The 25,707-nt window shown below is 35.1% G+C and overlaps 1 protein-coding gene across 5 annotated transcripts in view; it reads left to right on the top strand.

Annotated features, from left to right (window-relative positions):
* Gtdc1 (glycosyltransferase like domain containing 1) overlaps positions 1-25,707 on the top strand; it is a 352,841-nt gene that overhangs the window by 88,465 nt on the left and 238,669 nt on the right. For 3 of the 5 annotated variants that reach the window (XM_028752204.1, XM_028752205.1, XM_028752203.1), the window contains one exon: positions 22,356-22,555. In XM_028752204.1, the coding sequence (XP_028608037.1) occupies positions 22,377-22,555 (179 nt within the window). In that variant the 5' untranslated portion in view covers positions 22,356-22,376. Of the gene's footprint in view, positions 1-6,796; positions 6,899-22,355; positions 22,556-25,707 lie in introns of all 5 variants that reach the window. The other 2 variants (XM_028752202.1, XM_028752206.1) reach the window with 1 other exon arrangement.

The raw sequence follows: 25,707 nt of genomic DNA, 5'->3' as shown, positions 1-25,707 counted from the left end.
TCTATCTATCTATCTATCTATCTATCTATCTATCTATCTATCTATCTATCTATGTATCTATGAATGAGACCATATCTGTACAATGTAATTTAGGCTGACTTGAAACTTTTTTTGTTTTGAAACTATTTTTTTTTAAAAGTAATTTGCTTATTTTGTTTTAACTATTTCTTTCCATTCATGATGAGAAGTTTGTTGCTACTGTATTAGGGTTTCCTAGAGGAAAAAATCTTTATTAGTCTGGATTGTCTAGAGGAATAATTTATAGGATGAATCTCTGTATTTTTATATAAAAGGGGTTTATTAGAATGGTTGACAGACTGTTGTTCAGCTAATCCAACAATTGCTGCCTATAGGTGCTTAGTCTGTAAGGCTGGATGGTTCAGCTGTTTTTCAGCATATCAGGAAAAAGCAAGCTCCAATGCCAATGCAGCAATAGTCTTGCCAATGAAAATAAGCAGGCAAAGAGAGAAAGCCTCCTTCTTCCATGTTCTTCCATGCCAGCAAAAGGTGTTGCTCAGATTAAAGGTGGATCTTCCCACTTCAAGTATATGGATTAGAAGTGGGTCTTGCTACTTAAAATGATATAATTATGAAAAAAAATCTCTCATAAGTATGCCCAGCCATTTGGATTTTAGTTAATCCCAGATGTAGTTAAATTGACAACCAGGAATAGCTATCTTAAATATAAGAGCAGTCCTTGTGTGGATACAACTTATCTCTAAGCAACAATGTATTCAGGTTACTAGAACTGAAAATTTCTATCTGAGCAGTTTATAATTACTGAAAATAATGGAAATCTCTTTAGTGTTCATAAAGAGTTCTTGAAGTTTCTTACATAATCACAACTTGAAGATAGTTTCTACAGTTCAACTTGAAATCAGAAATTATTAGTTTTGATCTTTAAACTGGTATTTTTGATATAATTTAGGAAGCAATAATTTATATTGCATGTAAAATTTTAGCCCCTTGTCACGATTTTTATTTCTTTGTGATTTTGAAAATTTTACTGTTTATGTGAGAGTATTTCACACATACGTATTATGAATTTTGATTAAATCTTTTCCTCATCATCCCTAGAAGTCTTTACTATCCCACTGTTACTTTTTCTTCTAAATTTCATGTATTCCTTTTTAAATCCACAAAGTCTATTTGCATGGTTGTGAGACATCCACTGGGGTATGGGAATTGTGTTAGGGAACTCTGTTCAAAGAAAAGCAGTCTACCCCTAACCCGCAGCAACTGTTAGCTGTTAAAAGCTCTTCAACTGTAGTGTGTGAGAGAAGTGTAAGCCCTTCCTCCATCTATGCTTGAATTTGGCTGGCTTGACATATGAAATTTAAGATTGCTGTGTTAGTTCCTATGAAGAAATGAACTGGAGTTTTGAAAATATTTATTTTTATTTTGTATTTGTACATATATGTCTTAGAGTTTTAAAGATGAGTCTTCTGGTATAGGTATAATGTTATTGTATATTATATGAAGATTATCCTTGTATTATTCAAATGCTCTGAAAAGACATCATGACCACAACAGCACTTAGGAAGGAAAACATTTAATTGGGGCTAGCTTATAGTTTTAGAAGTTTATTCTTTTATTGTCATGGCAAGAAGCATGGTGACATGCAGGCATGTTGGAGAAGGAGCTGAGAGTTTTACATCTTGATCTGCAGACAGCAGAAGGAGATTACCACACTAGACTTAAGTATCTGAGATCTCAAAGCCTGCCTCCACAGTGATACACTTTCTCAAACAAGGCCAAACCTCCTAAAAATACCACTTCCTATGGGCTAAGCATTCACACACAAGTCTATGGGGGAATATTCCTCTTCAAACTATCACAGTTTATTTTGTTTTTAGCAAAAGGGTTTGCCTGAATTGGCTCCCCTATAGCTGGAGTTAAAGGTTTTTGTAATCCATCCAATGTGAGTAGTAGGAAGCCAAAAGTGATCCTGTGGGAGAGTAGCTCTCTTAACCTCTGCATCATCTCTCCGACTCCTGCCTGCATTGTGGTTTGTAGAGGTCTTTTTATCTTGAGTTTTCTAAAGTTTTTTAGCATTCTTTTTTCTTTTTTCCTCTGTGGTTAGGTTTAACCACTTTAAAAAAGAAGGTTATTGTAAATGGAATCGTTTCCCCGAGTTCCTCCTCAGTGTGTTTGTTGTCAGTATTTAGGATGTCTACTGATTTTTGTGTGTCGGTTTTGTGTTCTGCTACTTTTCTGTGAGTCTTCTTGTGTAGGTATAATGTTATTGTACATTATATGAAGATTGTCCTTGTATTATTCAAATGATGATTTCTGTGCCCCCATATCTGGTTGCATATCTATTATTTGGAGAATCTCCTGCCTCAATGTTGTGTAAACATTGCTCACCAATTGTTCCCTGATTTGCCAATAAAGAAGATGGTCAGCCTGTGATAGACTAAGACTGGACTTTTTCCTAGATAGGGGAACAGGAAGGAGAGAGAGGAAGTGAGATTCAGCCTTGAGGAGAGAGTCCAGGAGAAATCATAAGAAAACAGCTGGAGCAGGGGAAAGCCATAAAATTCAACTATCTCAGGGATTTTGGCTGGGAGGTAGCCAGATTAGTTTAGGTGATTAAACTAATTTAGCAGTGTTCAGTTGTTGTGCTGTAAAGTTGTTAAATAAATAAAATAGTTCTGTTCAATTACTTGGGAATTAGCCAAGTTAAGAGAAAACTGCAACATTTATAAAATCTTCACTAACATTCTAGTACTCTGAAAGTTATCCCAAGGGGCGAAAGCTTTGGTTAGTATCAACTTGCCTTCTTGTCCTGTGACCAATGTGTGTAGTATCTTCAGTAGTAAGGTCTTACCATGTTCTGGTGTAACACCAAGAACAATAGCAGTAGACTTTATTGTTTTGTAGGTCTCTGGGAAATATCTGAAGCTACTTTTTCACTCTGCACTAGGGTTTTTATTTGGCAACCTATAGTTTCTAACATGAGCACAGTTCTGTGTATAGGGTAACTTCAATTACACACACACAGGCACACACAGACACACACATGCACACTCACACATACACAAATGAAGATTATAAAGTAGTAGGTTTACTCCTGACCTTTTGAATATATTGTTATAGTTAGTTATCCCTCCTTTAACATCTCCTACCCTATGGTACCATTCCTCTCAACTTACTAACTTAAAGCCTGTTCTTAGTATTCCCCCTTTCCCCTTCATATCACCTGTGTTCTACTGTTACTTTCATTCCTTAAAACTGTTTTTCCCCTCCTTTCCAGTGTTCCCTTTCCATCTTCCTGGATTCTGTACGTCCTCCAAGTTAAAGATTTACATTTAAATGTTTTATACTAAGTGTCACACATCAGTGAGAGCGTATTTGTTTTTCTGGGTTTGAGTAACTTCCTTCTGTATAATGTTTTTTTGTTGTTGTTGCTTTGTTTTGTTTTGTTTTGTTTTTTTATGCCTCCCACTAATTTACTTGCAAATTTCATAATTATTTATTTAACAACCGAATAAAATTCCATTGTTTATAGGTAGCACATTTTGCTACCCATTCATCAATTGATGGATGTATAGCCAGCTTCAATGCCCTTCTAATTATGGACAGAACATCTTTGAACATGGGAGATCATTATTCTCTAGAGTAGGAAATTGTTTTTTTTGAGTATATACCCAGAAGAGGTGTCATATGGTAGATCTATTGTGAATTTTCTGAGGATGTAGTACACTGATTTCCACAAATAGCAACTTCCTTTGATTTTTTTTTTTGGACTCTTATGGATCAAGATGTAGAACTGTCTTCCAGCATCATGTCTGCTTAGATGCTACTATGCTTTCTACCATGATGATAATGGACTAAACCTCTTGTTAACCAGTCTCAAATATTTTCCTTTATAAGAGTTGTCTTGGTCATGGTGTCTCTACAGAGAAATGGAAACCCTTAGACACACAAAAAAATAAAATTTTATTTCAATACACTGTACATCTCATCTAGTATGGCAAGAAAGGAGAGTAGCATAAACGTGATTCACGGTCTTAGAAGCAAGCTGTTGATGAATTAGTGTTGCAGATACGTTAATTAGCAGGAGTGTCAACCCGACCCAGTGTACAAGGCATTTTTAGGGTAATGAACATTTAAAAGTAACCTGATTTTTTCAATTATTTAATTTTTGTGCCAAAATTTTTTTAAAAAGATTTTTTTTTTTGCTTTTTATCATGCAACCAAGCCTTTTTAAAATCATAATTATTTTATGGCTAACCTGCTTGGGCTATTTTTCTATAATTCCAAAGACTGTAATTTGGCAATAAAAAAATTAGGTTATCAAATCAATATTATTTTATGGCATTTATTGATGTAAGAATTCCCTTTGGAATCTCATAAAAATGCCTATCTTTTTTTTTTTTTTACTACAAACTGTATATATCAATTTTTTAGACACCAGAATATTAATGTTGGGAATGATCTTAGGGACAGGGTGTCACCATAGTGGTCATAAAAATGTCAATAAACACTTTCCAAAGATCACAGTGTTTTCTCAACTAAGTTCATGCTTACTTTTGGTATAGAAAGTTATATATTGATAGATTCTTGATGTTCCTTTGAATATATGAAATAGATTTACCTTTGTTTTTATTAACATACTTGTTATTTTCATTAGTAATTTTTATGTTTTCTGGGAAGTTTATTGTTTATAATCTTTTTGTAGAATTGTTTTTTTTTCCTGTATTTTAGGTTAAGTTTTTCAAAATTAAAATTTTTTTAATTGTGATGAAATGGCATCATTACAAAACAGTTCCAGAAAAAAATTTTCTCTATTTATTAAAAAACTGAAACATACAGTTTAAATTTTAAAACATGATAGAACTTGTAGGTTACATTAAAATATTTGTCTGCTAAGTCTCAGTTGATACTAGGTAATGTTATACTGTATATTTTATATATATATATATATATATATGAATTTATTATATGTATATCAATGTAGGGAAATTTCAGTGGTTATGAGAAGGCATAGTCTTAAAATTGAAAAACTATCTTTATTGAATGTTCACCCAATTCATTTTGTTTGTTACCATGCTTAACACATCTGCATGATTATGTAATCACATTGTTTTGCTTTTTCAGTGTAAGAAACTTTTGAAATTAAGTGTGAAACTAGAAACTTTTCAATTTTATTCATCTTAATTCAATATTTTCTCATCTTTTAAGATTTGTGTATTTATAACATAAATTAATCTCAACATTTTACTTAGACTTCCAGACTTTATATTACAGTTTCTGTGTTCCTGCTCATAATTATTATCAATACAGTACTTTTATTTCCTAACATAGTCTGTCTATGTATAAATTCCACATATGTATATATAGTGATCTTGATCTGTTTATAGTTATTTAACAATTTAGGTACACTTTAAAGTTCATCAAGAATTAACTTTTATTTCATACACCTGACAAGTACTATTTATAAACCAAATTATAGTGTTGTGAACTGCTGGAGCATCATTAGTTGCATCAACCCCTAGTTGATGAGTTATAAATTTCTTCAGAATAATAGTTACATGTTGTGGTATTAAATTAATCTGCCATATACTTCCCAGGCAGTGCACATGTGCTTTTTGCTTCCACCCCAATGTTTTGGATTCCTGAATTACACAGCCTTATTTTAAATACCTTAAACAGCTCAATGATTGGGCTACTCCCTAAGTCCAAGTGGCTAGCACACACTTTCTGATATTTCTGAGTTAATATTTACTAAATCTATATTTTATCCTTGTTGCCCTGGACCCTGCTGGGTAGCTGTGATGGTTTGTATATGCTTGGCCCAGGGAGTGGCATTATTTGGAGGTGTGGCCTTGTTGGAGTAGATGTGTCACCATGGACATGGGCTTAAGACCATAGCTGCCTGGAAGTCAGTCTTCCACTAGTAGCCTTCAGATGAAGATGTAGAACTCTCAGGTCTGCCTGGATGCTGCTATGCTCCCACCTTGATATAATGGCCTGAATCTCTGAACCTGTAAGCCAGCTCCAATTAAATGTTGTCCTTTATAAGACTTGCCTTGGTCATGGTGTCTGTTTACAGCAGTAAAACCCTAACTAAGACAGTAGTCCTCCTGGAGCTGCTTTCCTCCTGCACCTACATGTTAGCTCTCTCTTCCTCCTTCACCTTTCCAGCATGGTCTGTCTCCTATGCCCTCTTCATGACAGAATCTCTTGCTCCTTTTTTGCACCCTTCCCTGGAATCTTAATCGTCCTGCTTTTGTCTCTTTGCCCAGCCGTTGGCTGCCTGTAACTTTATTGACCAGTCAAAAACCAAGTGGGGACAGGTTTCCTTTAGTCCTACTTGCAGGATACTGCAAACATGTTTTTGGGTAAAATAATTAACATGAGAACACAAACTGCTACAGTTAAAATAATTTCAAAAACCTTGTGTAAGCTCTTGGAGGAGAGTAAGCTTTCAGTCTTTGTTAAGTAATTTGTTAAACAATTTGTCTTTCCTAAATTTAACAAAAATTATAGTTTTATTTAATTGAAGTTGAAACATATTCAGTGACTTCAACTTTAAGAATAAAATGAAACAGAAAGAGGGATAAAATTACTTGTCATCCCGCCACAGATTATTATTTATCTTTCTGTATGTGTTTACTCTTGCTCTCCATTTCACAGCATATTCTCATTTCATCATACATTTTTCATAGGCTTAATTTCAATTATGTACACCTCAATGGGAAATCCTTATTCTTGAATATTGACTTGTTTTTAGAAAATTTTTTAAGTGTATTTTTGTGTGTGCCTGTGTGACTTTATGTTTACCTTATAGATGCAATGTTGGCTGATGCTAGAGGCCTTTGAATCCTGTGAAACTCATGTTACAGGGACTTGTAGTTGCTGGGAATGGAACCCTGGTTGTCTGAAAAGGGAGGTAAATACTGTTAACTGTTGAGCTATTATTTAAGCCCTCTTGATTATTTTTTTGTTCAGGAAAGAATTTTATAATAAAGATTCTTCATAACTTTGTAGGTTATTTTTGAGAATTGGACTTGCTAAAAAAAAAGTTAAAATTTTTATATTGGTTTACATGGTATTTTTTTTGGAACAGGACACAATATTTTAAAGGTACTCTTATATGTCACTAGTTTGGGTAGCATCATTCATTATACAGTTAAAGTTACAGATTATCTTTACTTCACAGAGGGTTGAAATCTTACCATCACCTAATGGAGAAAATACTCAGGAGAAGTTGCATAATACTTCTGACTATGCCGTTTGACCTCTAGAGCTGAGTAAATTTATGACTAATACATGCAGTAATGAAAGCTGAATCACTACTTTTAAATATCACAAGAGGCATACTTTTCACTACTGTAAGAAAAAGAGTAAGTCTATTAAAAAGCATACATTGTGAAAAAATGTTGAATTTATCTGATATTTTAAATTCAAATTTTAGAAATATAATCTAGAAATATAGAAGAGAAGTAAGCATTAGAGCACTAGAACTAGGAAAATGATAAGATTCTGTTAAGATCAATAGAGCAGCTATTATAAAAAATACAGGATATTATACAGTTAATTTTAGGCTTTAAATTCTAGTTTCTCTAAAATGATTTAGGTATTTTATTGACTGTGAATATCATTTAATTCAAAAGAGGATTATAGCTTCAACCTTTCCTACATAGATATATGTGGTTATATGTTGGAATTATCTAACACCTAATACCAAATAACCTTGCTCATTTTAACATATGGTTCACAAAATTGAAAATTATTTTCTGAAGGTAGTTGATAAGGAAAGAAGACATGCAGTCTGTGATGTTTGCAAAGAAAAGTATGTGTTGTAGTTTTTTGTTTCATTTAACAAAATATTTATATCATGGGACTATATATTGAGAAACCTGTTGATAAAGAAACAGTAGTGACAGACAAGGTCACTGAATAGATCCTGGCCATGCTGGCTGCCTTCAGGAAACTTTTGAGTCATTACTTCTTACCTGCTGTTCGGTCCAAATGCATTTCAGGTGATAAGTCTTTTGTGCTTTCTCTGCAGAAATAGAAAGCAGACTTTCTAGAATTGTACAGAGATGCCTATGAAGCTTTCCTTTATGGAAGAGTTTTAATCTTAACTATTTTGAGTTTATTTTTCTATATAGTTTTTAATAGACTTACTCTTACTTATATTAGTGAATACTAATAGTATACCTCTTGTGATATTTAAAAGTAGTGATTCAGCTTTCATTTCTGCAAGTATTAGTCGTAAATTTATTCAACTCTAGAGCTTAAACTGCATTCTGAAATGGTTGTTTTCTTTTTAGTTTAGAATTGAAGTCTTCTAGATGGTATATTGTTTTCCTGACATTGATTTCTTCTTCCTCTTCCTTCTCCTCCTTTTACTTCTTCCTTTTCTTCCTCCTCCTTTACTTTTCTTCCTTCTTTTCCTTTCTTTTTTTCCCTTTCCTTTTCCTTTCCTTTTTTTCTTTCTTTCTTCTCCTCTCCTCTCCCCTCCCCTCCCCTCTCCTTTCCTTTTTCCCCTTCCCTTTCCCTTTCTTTCTTTCTAGAGTGGGGGGAGGTTTCTCTTTGTAGCCTTGTAGAACTCAAGCCTTGTAGGTCTTGAACTCAGTGATCACCTGACTGCCTCCAGAGTGCTAGGATTAAAGGTGTGTGCCACCACTTCTGGAACATGATGTTGGCTTCTTAACCTGTTAGTACTAATACACTTGTAAATCAGAATACTATTAAAAATATGATGAACAACAACAACAAAAAAACAATTGGCCATGCAATTTTGCTCTTTACATTGGGGTTACTATATAATAAATGTTTGTCTATCTAGATTGCTGTGCCACTGTAGCTGATCTGCCTTTTGTGATCCCTGAAGCCAGAAACTGCAGTTTTTTTGCACTTAGCACCTCATTCTAAAAACAGCCAAAAGATTAAGTAAACAGCTTTTGTTTTGTCTTGGAAAAAAAAACTGCTGGGCTCTGACTTATGCCTGCAAGTCTGAGGCCACTTAAATAAGTTATTAAAGAATTTATTATTAAGTGTAAAAAAGTTTCCTATGAAAGCTATCTAAGAAAAAAGTACAAAAAAAACCAAACTTCTATTTTATTTGAGAAAGGGAAAAAAAGTTCTATTTTATATACTATTCTAAGTGGAAAAAGACAAAGAGTTCTGCTTTATCTTTCCATTATATTTGTCCTCTTATCCTTTTGTCCTCAATATTCACATATGTTTTAAAATATATGATCACATGTTTCAAAGTTCATTACAAGTTTATACCAAAAATTAAATTGAAATAAAGATATATAATGAAAAAAAAATATGATGAACAGAGAACAATGCTACTGTACAGGGGATCAGAAGAAAATGTACTTTTCCATTTCTATTTATGTCTGTTATTGAGTGAAATTTTGGAATAGAGGAATATTACTATATTTTAAATTTTTAATATTTATTTATTTTTATTCTCTAATCCTTTTTTACAGTCTATAGTTCATCTCCCTCCTGGTCTACCCTCTGACCAATCTTCGTCCCATATCCCCCCTGATCCCCCTCATATCCAAGAGGATGTCTCCACCCCATCAGGCCTTCCCATTCCCTGGGGCCTCAAGTTTCTTGCTGGTTAGTACATCTTCTCTCACTGAGGCCAGACCAGGCAGTCCTCTGCTGTATATGTGTCAGGGGCCTCCTATCAGCTGGTGTATGCTGCCTGGCTGGTGGCTCAGTGTCTGAGGGATGTCCAGGGTCCAGGTCAGTTGAGACTGCTGGTCTTCTCATGGGGCTAACCTCCTCCTCAGCTTCTTCCAGGTTTTCTCCAATTCAACCACAGGGGTCCCTGGCTTCTGTCCATTGGAATATTACTATTTTAAAAGCATAGTTTTATTGACTTAGTTCTTAGAGGAAAATATTTAATGCCAGCATCACCTCATACTTTCTCATATGACTTAATCTGTTTGGAATAGTGATTTCCAGTGAATCAAAGTAAATATTAAAAACATTAAATTTTTAACAGTGATGCATTTAAGTATATGTCTCTAGTTCTAACCAGATAATCCTTTGTAGAAATTTCTCCTTTTTCAAATGTTTATCTGATATACCCTTGATTCCTGAGATGGTAGGATTTTTCCTTTTTTCCCCTCCCAGCCAATCATTGTACTGAGCATGAGGACCCCAATGGAGGAGTTAGGACAAAGACCAAAGGAGCTGAAGGGGTTTACAACCCCATAGGAAGAACAATACCAACCAATTAGACTCCCCCCGCCCCGCCCCAGAGCTCCCAGGGACTAAACTACTAACCAAGGAGTACACATAGAGGGACTCACAGCTCCAGATGCATATGAAGCAGAGGATTGCCTTGTTGGCCGTCAATGGGAGGAGAGGCCCTTGGTCCTGTGAAGGCTCAATGCCCCAGTGTAGATGAATGCCAGGGTGTGGAGGCGGGAGTGGGTGGGTGGGTGAACACTCTCATAGAAGCAAGGAGGGAGGAGATGGAATGGGGGTTCTGGGGGAGGGGGGAAACTGGAAGGGGGATAACATTTGAAATGTAAATAAAGAAAATATCCAACAAAAAGTTAATAAGGAAAAAAACCCTCTTTTGGTATGTTCGTATTTCAATTTATCCTGCTCAGAGTCAGTGTTCAGGTTTCAGATACCAGTATTGGATAAGATAGGTAATAAGCCTAACCAAGGGTAAAAAAATAATGATTCTTTCCTATAAAAATAAATGATAGTTTAGTGATTAGACCAACTGATGACTCCCAGATTATAGCCTGTTGTATGACAAGACCTTTCCTGGGAACTGCAACAGACACATTTACACACTTCAGATAGGGAGTCCACAACAAACAAAACCACGGATACCATCAAAGTCCAACTTGGTGAACTAGTTAGTTTTAATGGTGTTGCTTAACAGGAATATGGGTGAGAAGATATAGCAGAAAGACTCAAACACAGCTGTGACACCAAAGCCCACACACACCACTATGGGTAACAGGTCACAAAAGTTTGAAACATGGAGCATACTGCATAGCCTGCAGGAAGCTCAGTGAGTTGAGGAGTGTTCTTTCCAAGAGACCCAATTGGTCTAAACCACTTCTAGGTACCTTATCTGATTTCTGCTTCTTCCAGGCATCTGGTCTGGTGTGTGTGTGTGTGTGGGGGTTCTTTGTCTTGTTTGAAATACTTTTTTACATCTTACCTTATCTAAGAGTGACTCTCAGTAGTCTCTTCTGTTTATATAATCTTGGGGAAAGCAGAACCTAGTGAATCTAATCAGTTTTAGGGACTTCCTGAAGCTATTTTGAGCTACTTACCAGCTGGCTTAAGGGGTTTCTTATGAGAGTTGGAATGTTTGAATCTCTGAAGAATCTGTTACGTAACACTGCCTTTTCCGTCCTTGGGTTAAATAGTCTTACATAGTGATATTAAGGAAGAAAGTTTCCTGTGGCAAGAGACATAGTTTTTAAATCTCTCATCTGGCATTTGAACCAAATTGTTATCTTTGGATTGAAATGTGACATTTTAAATACAGTTAGATGCGGCTTGTTATATGATGATAGATTTTGTGTATTAAGTTTTTTCTCTAAGTAATGATTACTATAAGAAGTATTTATTTGAGGTTGATAACTAAGGTCTAGTATCAATTGTGAAGATATTGTCAAACCCAAAGTGTTTTATGTCTGACAAACATTGTTGAGTGCAAGCATGTACAGTGCTAAGAAAAGCAAACCTCTTTGGTTTCCTCATAGCATTTATCTATCTAGTGAATAATATTGACTGTATATAATTATTCACACAGATGTGTCTTACACATTACACTAGGTACAAATGACTATTATGAATTGTTTGTTGAGAGGATGTACTTTGATTATGGCACAAGTAATTGCCAGCTATTGTGAACATAGCTATATGACCAATCTATTGTCTTGGACCTGTTTCCTGTCTTGTCATATGAACTTGTATTTGTAATTCTAGTGTTCCTATGACATATTTATTCTGTAGACAATATATTTGTATCGATCTGAAGCATTAAAAATGGGGAATGATAATTATGTAGAACTCATAAAAGACATAGAGAAGATCAGAGCAAAATTTAATTTTTGCCACCCTAGATGTATAGTGTTCAGTTTTATGTATCTTATACTGATGATGTTTCAGACTTACAAACTGTTGGGAGGTATTGTTAAATACTATGTATGACAAAGACATTTATTATTTAATAGTGATACTATCATTCTGCAAACATATATAACATGTACTGATATGTGAATATATTAATAGAAGCTATTAAACATTTATATATAATATTGAAACTCCAAAGTCTAAAAAATTTTTTTTTAATACACCTTTCTTTAAGGTCATGTCATTTGTCTCTAGTGAAATATAATGGAATAGGTTATATATATATGAGCCTCAACATACAGATTTAAGTCTCTGCTCTTTTGTTTACTCTGTCATGCCAATATTATTTCTTTTATAAAAGATTAATTAAGCAGTGTTGTATTTTGTGCATTCATGGTTCCATGATACATATTGATTTTTCTATTTGACTATCCATATCTGGATGGGTCAGATTCCCTAGTTTTCTCATATTTGATTTAACTTATTGTCCGTTTGAAAGAGGTGGAATCTATTGGAGCAATGCCATCTTGAGAAAGCATCTGTATTATTCATCTTGTCAAACATTTATAAAATGAATAATTGCAGAAAGTACTTAAAAATGCCTTTTTACTTCCTCATTAAATAAAAGTCTAATTATTAAATGTGGAATGGGACCTGGAGATTTATGGTGAGGGAATTGGCTTCTTATCCTAGTTCTGCTTCCAGAATTAAAGTAGAATGATAATAAATCAAACAATGAAAATCTTCAGGTGATTACATGTTAATTTACAGATACAATCTTAGACCTGGAACCTTACATTAGCTTAGAATTCAGTTGCTTATCCTATGTCTTCCATTTCTTCAGTCATTGCTATTTTTGTAGCAGTGAGTTAAAAAATCAGTACACCTGTTGACTTGAAAAAGAAATCTGACATTTTCCCATAAGTCCTGATTTCTGTGAACAGTAAAAGAACATGATCTGTATTTGAAAAGAGATATGTTCTAATGTACTTGCTATTTGAGAACAATTAAACTTCCTTAGTAATGGGAGGTGACTAGCAGCAAGCAGTCTGTTAGAATTTATAAGTAAAAGAAATGCTACTTTGCAAGCAGAAATATACTTTCTTTGTCTCCTTGATTTTTCAATTCTATAAAATTCTGGTAATATCTACTTTTGTGTCAAATACTCAGATGTATCCCAGCAAAGTAATGGCCTGGTCTCCATCCTCAGGAAATCCCTAGCCTTACAGAGGAGCAAGACATGACATTACACTGAAAAAGTATACTATACTCTTTAGAGTACAGAAATAGAGTGGAAGTTGTCTTTAAGAGATAATGTATCTTTAAGAGAGGCAAGAGGGTCACTGATTCATGAGCAAAAGTTTTTGTAAAAGTTCATGTGTAAAAGAGAAGGCAGATAGAAGAAAGATAACTGTGAGAACTAAGAGAAGAGAAACAAAGAGCCAAGTGGGCATGGGCAGTTCCCACTGCTGTAATGTACTCTGGGAAGTCTGGAGAGGGATCAAATGGAGCTGTATGAAAAGAGTGGAAGGGGCCCCAAAGCAAGCTACCATGTACAGAGTGCTGGAATTTTATTTGATAATTTCGATTTCTGATTTGTATTTTCAAAAGATTATTTGTGGTTTATGAAGAATCATGTGGTGAGAACATGGCTGTATAACAGGCTAGTGCAGCAGTTTGAGGGATGGCGTGATTTTCTGGTGTAAAACTTACTTTTGATTCTTAAAAATCCTATTTAAAAATACCATCAAATTGAGTTCAGTAGATTTAATTCATTATTAATATTGTGTGTGTGCATTGTAGTTCATTTGTCTGTGTTTATGCATTTGTTCATTTGCATATCTGTGCATGTGGAGACAAGTGGGCGGGGGTGACTATCTGGATTGTTGTCTACCTATCCCTTGAGCCGCTGTCTCTTACTGAACCCAGTGCTTTCCACTTGGCTAAGCTGCCTGCCCAGTGAGCTACAGACATGTGCCGATCTTCACCTCCCCCCCCACCCCCAAGCTAGAGTATTGCTAAGTTTATAGTGTGAATTTCAAGAAACTAATAGCAGCAAACAGTTGAAAGAGGATCAGTGAAATTAAACCATGGAGCCTCTCATCAAAAAAAAAAAGAAAAATCACAATTATAATTTGCTATTTAACATAGAATATAACTTTATAAGAATGTAAGTAAATATCATTCTTATTTGTGCATATTTAATTATTTGTTACAGGGTGTATGTTTGCATTTGAAACTTATAATCAAGACTTTTCATTAATTCAAATCATGAAACAAGGGAATGGTATTTTTAAGTATAATGTTAAATCTCGAGTCAAGAAAGAATAAACATATTTGTCAGAGATAATTAAAATCACATGTGGATATAAAATTGTTACTTTGCAAAACTATGCACTTAAGAGATCATTGCAATGCATAATTGGAAAAACAAATTAAAAATAGATTTAAACTGTCTCACAAACAGCAAGGCATGTAAGATTTCTGTTCTGTATTACTTTCTGTTGCTGTGATAAAACATTGACTGAAAGTAACTTGGGAGAAGAAAGGGCTTATTTGGTCCATCACCAAGGGCAACCCATGCAGGAGCTTAAAGCAGAGACCACTGAGCAGTGATGGCTTGCTTCCTCTGGCTTGCTCAGCTACCTCTCTTGTACAGCCCAGGCTCATTTGCCTGTGAATGATACTGCCCTTAGTGAGCTGGGCCCACCTACATTAATTAGCAGTCCAGAAAATGCTCTACAGATATGTGCTGTTCTTCAGTTAAAATTCTCTTCTCAGGTGTGTGTGTCAAGGTGACAGAAAATTACCCATGATACCTTCTTATTGATTTTAAGGCATAAATCCTTAGACAGGAAATACAGTCAGATTTGAAGAAATAAGAACAATGATAGAATAGTAGGGATATAAAATATTATATAGCAGTATCCTTTTAACTTTGTACCTGAAGTCATTTCTATTTAAGAACATACATTAAATTGGTATATATTAGTAATATTGGTGTTTATGTATCATAAGTAAATAGTGCAATGAAATTTCTTGTTAGGCATTATTTGCAATTTAAACTAATGCCAAGGAAGTGGATTTATTCCTATTAGCCAAACTGTCTATAATTTTATGTGCTTGTAGTTTTTAGATTGCTAAGAAATTGTATACTTTATATGGTAAATTACATTTCAATCTTTAGAGAATTGAAATGGGAGGGGCTAATATGAAGAAGAAGGATCAAAAAGAAGGGTCAAGAAGAGTAGATCCATAGATGGTGTTAGCATTCTGTCAAGAGAGAGAGTAGGGAAGTAGAGGCCAGCCATGAGCATGTAGAGAGGGAGGAAGGGGCTAGGGGACAAGAGGGATCAAGAGATCAAGAGAGCAAGAGAGAGAGGAAGGGGCAAGCAGCCCCTTTTATAGTGGGCCAGGCCTACCTGGCTGTTGCCAGGTAACTGTGGGGGGTGGAGTTTAGACAGAATACTAACAGATGGATTTAAAACAACTTTTTAGTGGAGTTTGTTAATCTCTCTCTCTACACCCCCCACACCCCCCCACTTGTACAACAATTAAATACATCACATTATTTTTTAGCAAAATCTACTATCCATATTCACCCTTAGTGCATTTTGTTTTATTAGTGGACTCATTTGTGGCATGTTTCAATGCAGAAATCTTTTTCTTATCTTTTACTGTTTAAAGAGATTACAGTTATATTTTAACAACCTGAGTTTCCCTGATGAATCATTAAAGTAATTGAGTGGACTGGGAGTTAATAGTAACTTTTCTCAGCACTGCCCTATTTTCTCTGCTGAGTTATGGTTGTTTTTAAAATAGACCCTGAATGTAGAATATCAGGTAAGGAAGAGAAAGGGTCAGTAAAAGAAACTCCTGGTAAGCTTCTCAACTTTTGGAGAAAGTCTACTCAAATTAAACTTTCTGTAACTTAAACCTGAGATCAATGATTTTTTTTCTCTACAAGGTAAACTATTCAGATATTGTGTATAGGCAAATAGAAAATATATTTTCAGCAATTAAATGCATTTTAAGGCAAACCATGTATAGATTAGTTGTGGAATCAGTTTCTCATTTATGTGGGATTTTATTGAAACTACCTTCCTACAACTAGATGTTGTGAAATATCTTAATACAGCAATTGCTTTGATTTTAAAATTATTTCTGGGTATTTGTTTGGAAAATTTTTGAATATTATTGATAATTGTGTTTGCATCATATATGACTACTAATTATGTTTTCTTATGTGTTTTAGTTCTTTAAAACTAACTTAATACATTTATTCATTTAGGGAATGAATGTCATGTGCAGATTTTCTACTTTTTTCCTGTTAGAAGTTTTATAGCTACAACAGCTGTAACTACTAGAGGAGACAGAAATGTAGTTCACCTTGAAAATGATCATGGCCCAGGGAAGAAAGAAATTGGGTCAAGCTTAAAATAGATGCAGGTGTAGTGGCAAAAACTTTTAATAAAAAATTTTAAGATATTCATAGCACTGGATTCAAGCTACTCTTGTTCTCCATTGTTAATGCATTATTAGGTTGTAATTGAAGTGATGTTGATGGTACTTTTCATGTTAGCCAAGATAATTGAATGAAATTTTTTTGCAGTTTTCACTTTGTAACTTCCTTTTCAGTTTCAAGTAAACTTCTGGTAATTCTTAAATACATTTGTTAAGTTTTTTTGTTGATGTTTAGAAATAGCATTTATGTGATAAAATTTTTGTTGTATTACGTTGGCACATTGTATGTGTCAAATTTAACTTTCAATATTTAGCCATTTTCATGAAATCATATGATTGGTAATGAATTCAATGTTCATAAAGCTTTAATAGTAGATTTTCCTTACTGCTGTCGCTAGAGAATAAAATATGCTGAATAAACAAATTTTCTTTAATATAAGCTTACTTAAATTTAAGCAGAAAACTGTAAAAGTTGCTAAACATTTTATCTGAAATATTTTAGACATTCTTCTAGGGAGGCAAGGAGTGGCTGCACATTCTTTTCTGTATGCCATTTAATATTCTAATTGTCATATGGAGAAGCTATATAGTTAGTATCGAATATCCATTCTCCAGTGTAAAAGTACCAGGTTTTTTTCTTCTAGCTGTTACCAGATTTAAGGAAGGAAGTCCATATTTTGGTTTGAAGTTTTAAGAAGGAATATGCACATCATGATGGGGAAGATTCTGAGCTGTGCTGTAACATTCACCTCTCTCTGGTCCCTGACAGTCCTTTCACACTCTACCATCTTGCTGTCTCTTCTCTTTTACATCTACAAACCAAAGGAAACCCTTCCTCCTTTTGCTTGCTTCTTGTCAGCTGTTTGGCCATGATGATGATAAAAATAACTGCTAGAGAAAACTGCCACCTAAGACTTGGCCATGTGGTGGACTTGTGGTGGTGGACTTGACCATGTGGTAAGAGGTCAGGGGAATGTGGGAGAGTGTGAGCTCTCCTAGACTGTTGTAAGCAGATCTTAGCCATTCTGAAGAGAATTTGGAAAACCAGAAAATCCTGACAGAAATGCAGACTATAGAGGCTCAGCTCATGAGCTTTCAGACAGAAACAAGGACTTATTGGGAACTGTGTTAGAGGCTTTAGTGCTACATTCTGGCAAGAGACAGGTTTCATTCTGCAGTAGTTCTGAGAAATTGGGTAGCTGGATTTAAAAATAATGCACTAATTTGTTGGGCAAGGGAAATGTCAAGACAGTAAGATAGCATTCTGGGTGTGTCATGGTTACCATTTACTGCTCTTAGCCAGTTCTGCAATGAGAAAGAGCAACAAGTAGAGCAGAAAGTTATGGTAAAAGTACAATTTAACCAGGAAATGGTTGTGAAAAAAAGTACAAGGGACAAGGAAGGTGTGGAGAAGGTAGCTGTGATTGTAAAAGAAATTAACATAATTAAAGAGAATTGGCAAGCTGAACTTGGAGACAATAGGAAATGTGCCCTGAAGGCAGTGTCCCACTCAACATTGAGCTTGTGACAATGCAAATTCTTCTGAAAAAGAGCCTGAATTGCAGTGCTGCCTCAGGGGTTTCCTGTGGGATATAAACTGCCTAAGGAATTAATTTCTCAGGTTTATTCTAGAGGGCTACTGTGTCTCTGGTCCAATGGGACCTTATCCAGCTGATGGTAGAACTTGGCAGTGCTCTCTATCTGATACTGGTTTTTCTGACATGATAGATGGAAAAGTAAAAGAATCAAAGTTTCCTAAAACCACTGAGGACAGACAATGTGTGGTAGTCAGACTCCCTGCTTTGAGTCTGTAAGAATGAAGCTAAGGAAGTGAAACTCAAGTGGCCACAGAATCCACAAGATGTTAGAGAGGCCTGGGGCTTGGGGCATCATCCACTGAGGAATGCTGCAGAATGGAGTCTGACCAAGAGGCTTTATGTGAAGCAGGCATCTGGGCTTCTCAATATGGGAGAGGCTACATGATTCTTTCACTAGTCTTTAAAGACAGCTATGTAGTTACAGGATTTGGTGTTTGCAATGTTGGTTTTCAGCTTGCTGTGGTACAGCCTTTCTTTTCTTTTTTCTGTCTCTTTTTTCTTTTCCTTCCTTTCTTTCTTTCTTTCTTTCTTTCTTTCTTTCTTTCTTTCTTTCTTTCTTTCTTTCTTTCTTTCTTTCTTTTTTTCTGTCTGCCATCTCATTTCTTCTTTTAGGAATGTGAATGTTTATTCTGTGTCATTTTACATTAGAATCCTCTCTCTCTCTCTCTCTGTGTGTGTGTGTGTGTGTGTGTGTATATGTGTATGTGCGAGTGTGTGCATGCACAGACATGAATAATATTTAAGAGATTGCATTGAATCTTAAAAATACTTCCAATTTTGAATAGCACTAAAATTGTATGACTCACAAGATCTTTAGAGGTAGACTAAATGCATTTTGGATTATGAGATGAAAATCACACTAGATGTTGGGGTAGAATGTTGTGATTTACAGTTGGGGTGTCAAATTAATGGGTGCACAATCTTTATAGTCAACTGAACTAGATCTATAATCATCATGGAACACTGCTAACTGTGTCTATGTGGTCCTTCTACAGAGATTTAAGTGAGGAAAAACTCACTCCTAACTATGTATGGCACCATCCTGTAGGCTGATATTATAGACTTGAATTGAATATAAAGGAAAAAGCAAAAGCAAGCCACACACCTCATTCTTCTCTCCACTTCCTGATTGCAAATTCAGTCTTATGTAGGCTCAACAACATCTTTTGACAGATTAATCATTTTAACTGTTTGCCGTCAAAGAGGCCCTTTCCTTGATTTAGAATTAGAACTTTAAAGTCAGAGGGATTTTTTTTTCCTTCTTTACAGCTACTTTCTGCTACTGTCTCCTTCCTAGCCCCTGTTAGTGGTCTGAAAGTGCTTGTTACAGGCAGCCTGCTTGTGAACCTTCAATATATGAGGGTGGCCACCTGGAGATTTCTCTGGCTGCTATTAAAATGGACAAAAGTGCAGTGCCTTTATATTTTACAATTTGTGTTGTAACAGCAAAGTAGATGGTTTGAGCTTCATGTTTATTTATTTCAAGCAGTGTTTTCTAAAACAAAAAAACCAAGCACAGTGAAAATACTTACACCATTCCTCAATGTGTTTTAGTGACATTTAGATTGAATCTTTTATTTAAAAATCAGTTTCCCTGTTTTGTTTGTATTGGATGGAAATCATCTTTGTTCCAGGTTGTTCTTCAAGAAGGATACAGGGACGATTACATTTTCTTCTTGCCACAGAAGTTCCAGGAGGAGTAGTATGGGTGCTGCCAGGATACATCAGTTTCCATAAAACCAACAGAAGAAATTCCATGAATCGAAGCCACTAAGTATAGTTTGCAGAGATGGTAGGACATAGTTATTTTCCCTAGAAAAATATCCCAAATGTAGGCACACCCATTGGCCACTAGAAAAATGTCCAAATAAATGCTGCTTCAAACCTGTACACTTCCCTTTTATGGAGCTATTAAAGAGTTAGAAATTACTATGGCTATAGTCTTTTTTCATTTTTTTTCTATTTTTGACCTCCCATGTGCTTAGTTTTTAGATTTTTTCCCTGGTTTGAATCTACAGCAACATGTACAGGAGCTATCTCTAGGATGACTGATGGCTTGCTGATAAACTTGTGTGATTCAAACTTGTATGAAACATTTGTAAAATAAATACATGACATGCTTTTGATCAACTGTAGAAAGTGGCAAAATGAGGTAGATGTAGAAAGCAGGATATTTTTAAACTGCTTTTAGCCTGTACTGCTTGAACCTTGAATGCAATATTATAAACTCTTTTCTTTGGTCTTTCAGATATTTTCAGGGCACTTTTATTAACATCATTGGAAGGATGAATCACTTCCAAGTATTAAATGATGTGAGAACATACTGAATGCTGGGTTATAAAAGCAGGAGGGAGAACCCCATAGTTTGAATAGCTAAGCCCTAAGCTTCCTTCTTCCCTCCAAACTGCAGGGTTCCAGAATTTCTATTTGAAATACCAGCTACCAATGAGAAATGGATTCAATTTCAAACTTACCTGCACATTCACTTTTTCTTTCTGTCCTTTATTGGAGGCCGTGATTGAATTCAAAGTTCAGTGATACACATTCTTGTTAGATAGTGGGCTAAAGAGCTAATTCTCTGGTAATCTGCTGCTCATCATGTAATCTAATTTTATCTTTATAACTTGCCTCTAAGGCTGGAACTGTTACCTTAATTTTAATAGATGAGTCCTTCAGAGTAAGGTAACTTACCATTATCATACAGCTGGAAAGTACACAGAGTCAAACTTTTCTCTTTCTCTTAAATACTTAATCTTACTTTGGAAGTAAGTGAATTAATTAATCTCTCCCCATTCCCATTCCTCTCCCCTCCACTGCCATGTGTATGTGCATACATGGTGTACACACACATACACTCACACACCACGTTTTGCTCCCTTCACATCTTCATTGGAAGTTTCACACATCAACAATTTTTTTTTTTTTTAGTTTAGCCATTAGTTTGAGAAACGTGATACTTTTTTGCTTTGAAGTACAAGTTGTATAGGCCTTACTTTGAACAAAATCAAGCAATTTTATCAGTAAAGAACATTATTGAGTCATTGAAACTAAGAATTTATGTAATGTTATTTAAATAAAGCTATATACTATTTAATTAGTATTATTTACTTCATAAAATTCAGACATCTGGAATATTTTTCTAACAACATAGCATTTATGTACAGATTGATATCCCCCGATATTGCAGGAAAAAACATAATTTAAAATGTATATAGTTTTCAATATTTATACATATTTTTATTTCATTCTGTATATTAACAAATATTATTAAAATGAAAAATTGCTTGATAACCACCTTTTTGGTGGAATTTTACCATAGCTTAAGAACTCTACCATTATTATTTTCAGAATGGTTTAATAAAAATGGTAGAAACCTTCTTGACCACAGACATAATACCTTTAACACAAATTTTTGTTCTTCCCAGAGAGGGTAGAATATTGAAATTAGATAGTGGGGGATTAATTAATCAAGGTATGTGCACTGTGGCTCAAGAAATTATGTCCTAATGTTTTTAATGCTAGAAAATTGACTTTTAGATACAAATGTACTTTGCATTATAGATTTATTGGGAGAAGTGATAACAGGAGAGTTAATGAACAAGAAAGAACCTTAAAAATGAGGTTGAATCTGGGGCATCATGACAACAAGGCCAGACATTTTAGTGTTTTGAGACCTTATCTTAAAAATGTAAAAAAAAAAAAAATTTAGGTGACCAGTTCAAAGGCTATCCAAGAAAGCTGTAGATCAAATAGAGTCAAAGATCATTGAGTCATTGAACTAACCAATAAGGATCTCTCTTCTTATTGAAAAGAATTTTATGCTTCTGTGTAGGACAATAAATTAAAACTCATAGTTGAAGTAATCTTTGGGCCGAAGAAAACAATGTAAATAAAAGTATCTTTATTTCTTATTAACATAACTACTGTAAATATATTGATTGATGATTTCAGCCCATATGTAAGTGTTCATTTTTTTTTTTAAATGGGGTGCTTACTTTTGTTCATTTGGTTGTAAGCCTTTAATGACTGAGTTGTCTCTCAAGCCTCGAGGATGATTATTTTTTTTATAATTAGATATATCAAGATGTTTGTGTTTTCTCAGTTTTTAATTTAAGTATACTTTATTAGAATTGTATGTATACATTTGAAGAAACATAAATATATATATGTATGTGTATATGTATATATAATTTTTTTTTTAAGTCTGAAGGTTTGAACAAGCCAATGAGCATCCTCATCATTGAGGCATTTTATGGAGGCTCCCATCGACAGCTGGTAGAGCTGCTCCAAGAAGAATTAGATGACTGCGTGCTGTACACTCTTCCTGCAAAGAAGTGGCATTGGAGGGCACGCACAGCAGCTTTGTACTTCTCACAGAATGTTCCAAGCAGCGAGCACTACAGGTAATGGGGCCTCTACTTTGCTCCTAATGTACTATCCTAGTATTCTCCCCGATCCCTGCTTTTTTGAATTTCTCTATGGACTTGATAGAAAGAAAGAATTTTATAAAATATAGAAAAATTTGAGAAGAAAGTACTTACTACATTTTAGTAGGAGAACAGGTAATCTAGAATACCTTAGATGTCTCTTATTCAGACTTTTGTTCTTTTTTATATTTAACATTTTTGTATATGTATGCAGTATATTGTGATCTGGTTCCATTATCCTATTTCTTACAGTTTTCCTGATTGTTAAGTAGTGAGAAACTGTCTGATAGTGACTCCCATCTCTGATGTTCTTACTCTTCTGGACTCCTCACTATAGGATTGTATTGGTTCAGTTGTGATGAGGAGTATCTTGGTGATATGAGAGGAGCTGAAGCAGACAGGCTGTGGGAGAAAGGGTACTTTAGAAGCAGTAGGGCATATCTTGGTTCCAGGAACCAGATCCATCTACTGCTTCCATAGTCAACCAGCCATGAGAAAGGCAGAAGCTTGTGATTTAAATGTATGTTTTTGCTAGTTCTAACTTGAAGGATTAACAAAATAAGCTGGTTTGTACATGCAAATCATATATTGTCTGTAAAATTTCAGATTTACAGATATGATTATAATAAGTATCATAGACACAAGAATAACTATTTTTTTAAAGTTATTAAATTGTGTCTCTGGATTTTAAGGATATGAAAAATTTTGGCTCAGGAAGAGTAAGCTGGAGAACCTTTCCTATTATGCTAGTAGTTTTTTTGTGTGACAAAAGAATGCAACTTTTGATGAATAAAGAGGACAGGCAGAAGTGCTGGATAGGGGACAGAAGATGCAGAGGGCAGGGATGGGAGGCCATGTGGAGCTCCATGGTGGCTGAGCGACTGCTCATATTGTACGGATGCTGCTGTGTCTTTCGTATTGAACCACAAGCGGGATCCCCAAAAGCTCCCACAGTAAACTTCAAGATCATGAAAGATAATTTTCATTGCCAGCTTTGTTCAATGAAGAAAGATTAACAGTACTAATCAGGCACACTTTCAGATATTTCAAGACAGGTTTAATTGAGGAAGGAAGACTTATCCTGAACAAGGGTGGCATTATGCACTGTGATGGAGACCCAGAGTAAACAGAAATGGAGAGAGGGAAAGCCAGGAAATTACTGCGATGCTCCATTTCTTGATTCCTGGTCAGTGTTGTGGACCCAACACAGCTCCTAGGCTTTACCATGTTGGCCTGTTCTTCTATGAACTGGGAATCCAAATTACCCCTTCCTTTCTGAAGTTGCCTTCTGTCATACATTTGGTTACAGTTATTGGAACAGTAATTAATATAACAGCACATGAAACATGTATCAAAATACTGTGTTACTTTGTTAGTAAGCACTGTGTTTATGTTTTACCTACAAGTTAAAAAAAGACAAAATGAATGATAGGTTTGAGAATAGACAGAACTATATTTACAATGAGAGATTTCAATACCCTATCAGAGAAGGAAAGTTGGGATAAGAAAAAGGATGACAGAGAGGGAAGGAACACTGGCTATCCCTTTTATCTGCAGTATACTTTTTAGACAATTGTAATATCTTAATTATGTTTCATTGTGACAATTTATCCAAAAGACATTATATATTTTGTGCATACAGTTCTCCCCTAACCCTCTATTAATTCCATACCATCTTCTGCTGATTTGCTTCTGTCTCCTTATGTAGGTCCTAAAATGTAACAAGTTATTTATCCAGGTGCCTTTATGAAATTAAATAATGCTTCAGAAACAGTTAATTCATTTTCTAGATCCTTATTGGAAATCCTTAACATTTCTTGTGATTGAGTAAACACTGAAAATTAGTTGGACTTTACAAAGCACTGAGATGTTTTCAGAGATAAAGGGTGTTTTTAGGAGACTGTCACTATACTGTGCAAAATGAAAATCTTGTCTGGACCCTGTCAGTTCTTCATCAGCCTCTGTGGTGATCCTCACACTTGGCCTGCACATCACAACTAAAGTCCGATTTCTAAGCATGAAGCAGCTCTCTTCTCCCTAGTATAATATAAAAAGTGAATATACTCTTATACAGAAAGCACTCCAGAAGACATCTACTTAACTTTCATTTGTTGTGGTAATGGAGGTTGACCAACTCGATCTGTAAGCAACATTCAGTAGATGTGACAAAGGATATTTAGATCATCATAAAACCTTAGGTCAAAGCCCTCTCCCTGGTCATACATGAGCTTTTCAAAGTGTCTGTGGTATATAGAAAATACAGTATGGAATATTACCTGAAAGTGCAATCTGAAACGTTATTTGGCATATTCTTTATTCGTAGAGTAGTTAACATTACACACACACACACACACACACAAATTTTAGAATGCCTAATGATGCTTAATAATTATATTCAGATGTGTACAGTGTGAATTTCTCTGATGTTTTTACCTTGCACGAGGCAGTAGTATTCTGTTACTGGTCAGTTCATTGGCTTTATACTAGCTGTATAAACTTCTTGTGAGGAGAGGACTGGATGTCTGATATTGGATAAATCATTTTGTTATTGGTGGGGTCTAGCACTCTATAATTTGACAAGTAATTGATTGTTCCACTGATGAGAACTGGCTGACAGAATCCTCATCACTTGCTCTGTGGACCAGCTTCCCTGTCCTGAATGCTCTCGTAGCAGTTTCTTTTGGCTTGTCTTCAGAACTCTTATCTATTTTATCCACCCTGCACAAACTAGTCTTCTAGATTTGGAAGGGATGTAAGGCTTTCCCCATAAAGGTTTTTCTCCTTCAAGTCTCTTCTGAATCTTTAGTTTAAATATCAGAACTTTATTTTGAAAATATTGCTGAACACACTAATACAGAAACAGACTAATCCTGAAAACTAAATAATTCAGTTCAATGCATGTATGGTCTCTTACTCTTGCTTACACCATCTTTCCCTCCCCCCTCATTCTTTTTGGCGTTCTCTCTCTCTCTCTCTCTCTCTCTCTCTCTCTCTCTCTCTCTCTCTCTCTCTCTCCCCTCCCCATTTTCTTTCTTTCTGTGTCTCCCCCAACGCACACAGACAGACAGATAGACAGGCGGGCAGACATACACATACACCATCCTCCTTCCCTCCCTCCCTCCCTCCCT

The sequence above is a fragment of the Grammomys surdaster genome, unplaced genomic scaffold (assembly GCF_004785775.1).
Source record: "Grammomys surdaster isolate TR1022 unplaced genomic scaffold, NIH_TR_1.0 125888, whole genome shotgun sequence".
In the NCBI taxonomy this organism is placed as follows: Eukaryota; Metazoa; Chordata; class Mammalia; order Rodentia; family Muridae; genus Grammomys; species Grammomys surdaster.
The sequence above is the reverse complement of the archived record's forward strand: the minus strand, read 5'-3'. Positions and strand labels throughout refer to the sequence as shown.